Here is a 3,050-nt window from a genome sequence, read left to right as displayed (position 1 = left end):
TGTTTTCCCAGGGCTGTAGCACTTAAAAAGTAAGTCCCACTCCAAGTCCAAGTTTAGCTTTTGTCATAAGAGCAACTGTAATGACTTATTTTGCAGAATATTTTAACAGATGGAAGTTCAGACTTTCTGTACTAAATTTCAACATATCTGCAATCTTGCAGTTAAGAAATTATTAGCCCTGCAATTAGGTACCTTTAATTGAATCTCTGACACTTACTTAATTATAGCATCACTACAGACACACTATGAGAAGCAGTAGAATCAACTATGACACACCCCTTCTAGTTTCCCATTGGCTGGAAACTTGTTAGGCTTGATGGGTAGGCGCTGTAGTCAGAGGGGATTTCAAAGCAAATAAATAGCAGGTCCTTCTAGCCAGTCAGAAATGGATTTCCACCTGTCTGAACTTCAGACTGGAGCGAGCTGCTTTTAAAAAAACCCAACAACTTGCCATATGAGAAAACTGCTAGAGAAAATATTCCCTCTCATACTTTATATTTCTTCTATGAAAAAGTGATTTTGGGAGACTTTCTAGTCCACCTCGCTTGAGGTGTCTTTTTCAGAAGAAGCATGGCTTGCTGTGTGCTACAAATCACTGGTCTAATATTCGGAGGTGTCGGCATGGTCGGGACTTTGGCAGCCACAGTTATGCCACAGTGGAGAGTTTCTGCCTACATTGATGGCAACATCGTGGTGTTTGAGACCATCTGGGAAGGACTGTGGATGGACTGCATCAGTCAGCTGGGCATCAGGCTGCAGTGCAAATTCTATGACTCTGTCCTGGCTCTCCCCCCTACCTTGGAGGCATTCAGAGCCCTCATGTGCATTGCAGTGATCCTGTCAATCATTTCCTTTTTGATGGCCATTGTTGGTGTGAAGTACACTCACAGGACCAAGGAGGATCCCCAGGGCATCAGTATCTTCATTCTGGCAGCTGGAGTTTCCTTTCTCCTGACGGGCATCCTTGTTATGATCCCTGTGTCCTGGACTGGAGGTAGCATCATTCACGACTTCTATGATCCGAAAGTCCCTATGCCACTGAAACGAGAACTAGGAGCTGCTCTCTATGTGGGCTGGGTGAGCACTGCACTTCTCATCTCTGCGGGAGCAATGTACTGTAGTTTCTGGTGTTGGGCTGACACATCCTCAAAATCCAGGTATCCTTCACTTTCCCGTCACAGACTGCACAAACCTGACTTTGCAGGAGGGCCGTCCCTAAGCGTGCATGCCTATGTGTAGTTGCTCCATGTGATCTTTCTGCTTAGCATGTCGATATGTACTGATTGACTTCAGTGTCTAATTAAACTCCGAGTCAGTACTGGAGGAACAATTTTGTTTGTTTGCTGTTTACTATTGACATGCTAACATACTTACAGGAAATGTTATTACATGGGCATTATATTAGAGTACAGTCAGAAGAAAAATCTCACCATTTTATGGGAATGAAGAATGGCATAGGAACAGCAGCAGCCAGGAGTCTCTCAGAGAAGACAAACAGCATATGGTTGGGCTGGAAGGAAGGCAGCTACTGTGCAATAGCACCATTGCCCTCCCCTAAACCCGTGGTGTGCAAAGGGAGCAGTGCATTTTACTCTAAGTTAAAGTCTTCATAAGGACAGCTCTAGGACAGTGGTGAGAAGCATTGGGTTGGCAGCATGGCTGAAGCAGCTGCTGAATGAATGGAGAAGCTGCCAGCAATGGAACTTCCAATATTGGCATACAAATGTTCATGCTCTCCCATTAGAGGCATCTATGACTGACTATGGGTTTTGTAGGTGCTTGTTGTGTTGATGTATCTTTATTTCTTCTTCAGGGCACAGAATCCAGATCATGGAATAATACAATTTTTAATCACTTCACCAGACTTTGCCATGAATGTATTAGCTTTCCATTGCTTGCCACCTCTCATATTTTATGGCTTCTTCTATTCTACAGTTAGCATCTACTGTTCTATAAAATTCAGGACAGACCATCTGTCTTTGTGCACTTTAAAGCACTGTGCTAATGTCAAATACAATTAAACAAGCCAGGTCATGTAAACGTGTAATCCCTACTTTCCCACTGGAGGATCAAGAGTCACTGCCTACATCTTCCATCACACCCACAAAAGCCAAACCCTAATGTTGTTCTGTCTGCTTTGTGTTCACAAGAGTTATTTTAAAATATAGACTGAGCAGCCTGATGATTATCTGTCCATTGTGCAGAATTCAACAGTATTTGCAGTTGTACATTTTTTTTCCATACCTGAAAACTTGGAACCTGCTTTTGACACTGTGCATATCACAATGTTGATAAGTGACCAAAGAAGATCCAGTTCAAAAGAGTTTTTCTCATTCTTTACACTGTAGTAATGGATAGTACCATTTCATTGATAATTTCATGACACAGGTCTTCAGTTTGATCCTTTTCTGTGGCTGTGACTGGTCTCCGAAAAAAGGGTGTCATGACTATTCTAGTTGAGCAGAGCAATGCCTCTATATATTAATTTGACTGTTCAGTTTGAAACAGAACATGGAAAACTGCATTTAATTAAACAAGCCTTTTATTAACTTGACTTCAGATGAATCTAAATGAAACAGTGCCGCTGAACACAGATATTCATTACATATATTAGCTAATGTGCATTTACATTTAAGACAACCAGCTCAGATCTTTTAGTAGGAATTTTCTAATCACCAGAAAACAGGTTTAATGTATCCTGCTCATCACTTGAGCAGTCAAATCAACACTTATTAATTCCAGATGAGCTTTTAAGAGAACATTTGTAAGTAGGATTTCTAGTACTAAAACATGTATTTTTTATGTTGTCTTATATCTGCTGATGCCTGTCACAGCAGCTGTCTTTGGGTCAGACAGCTCATTTCAGTGGAGTCATTTTGTTGACTTTGGTAATAATTTATACTACCCTGAGAACTTTCACCTATTACTTTATTGTATTTATGTGCTATAATACATATTTTGTTTAATAAGTAACTTTTTGGTGAATAACCAGAATTGCATTTTTTGGATTCATTTAGATATGACATTTGTGTTTAACAAAGCAGAGGAAG

The 3,050-nt window shown here is 40.7% G+C and overlaps 1 protein-coding gene across 1 annotated transcript; it reads left to right on the top strand.

Moving 5' to 3' along the window:
• The first annotated feature begins 558 nt into the window (after positions 1–558).
• LOC141920151 (claudin-8-like) lies at positions 559–1,239 on the top strand. The gene has a single exon (XM_074816845.1). It carries the CDS (start codon positions 571–573, stop codon positions 1,237–1,239), a length of 669 nt encoding a protein of 222 aa, XP_074672946.1. The 5' UTR covers positions 559–570.
• The last annotated feature ends 1,811 nt before the right edge of the window (positions 1,240–3,050 follow it).

The sequence above is a fragment of the Strix aluco genome, chromosome 2, assembly GCF_031877795.1.
Source record: "Strix aluco isolate bStrAlu1 chromosome 2, bStrAlu1.hap1, whole genome shotgun sequence".
Taxonomy (NCBI): Eukaryota; Metazoa; Chordata; class Aves; order Strigiformes; family Strigidae; genus Strix; species Strix aluco.
This window is presented reverse-complemented; position numbering and strand designations above follow the sequence as displayed.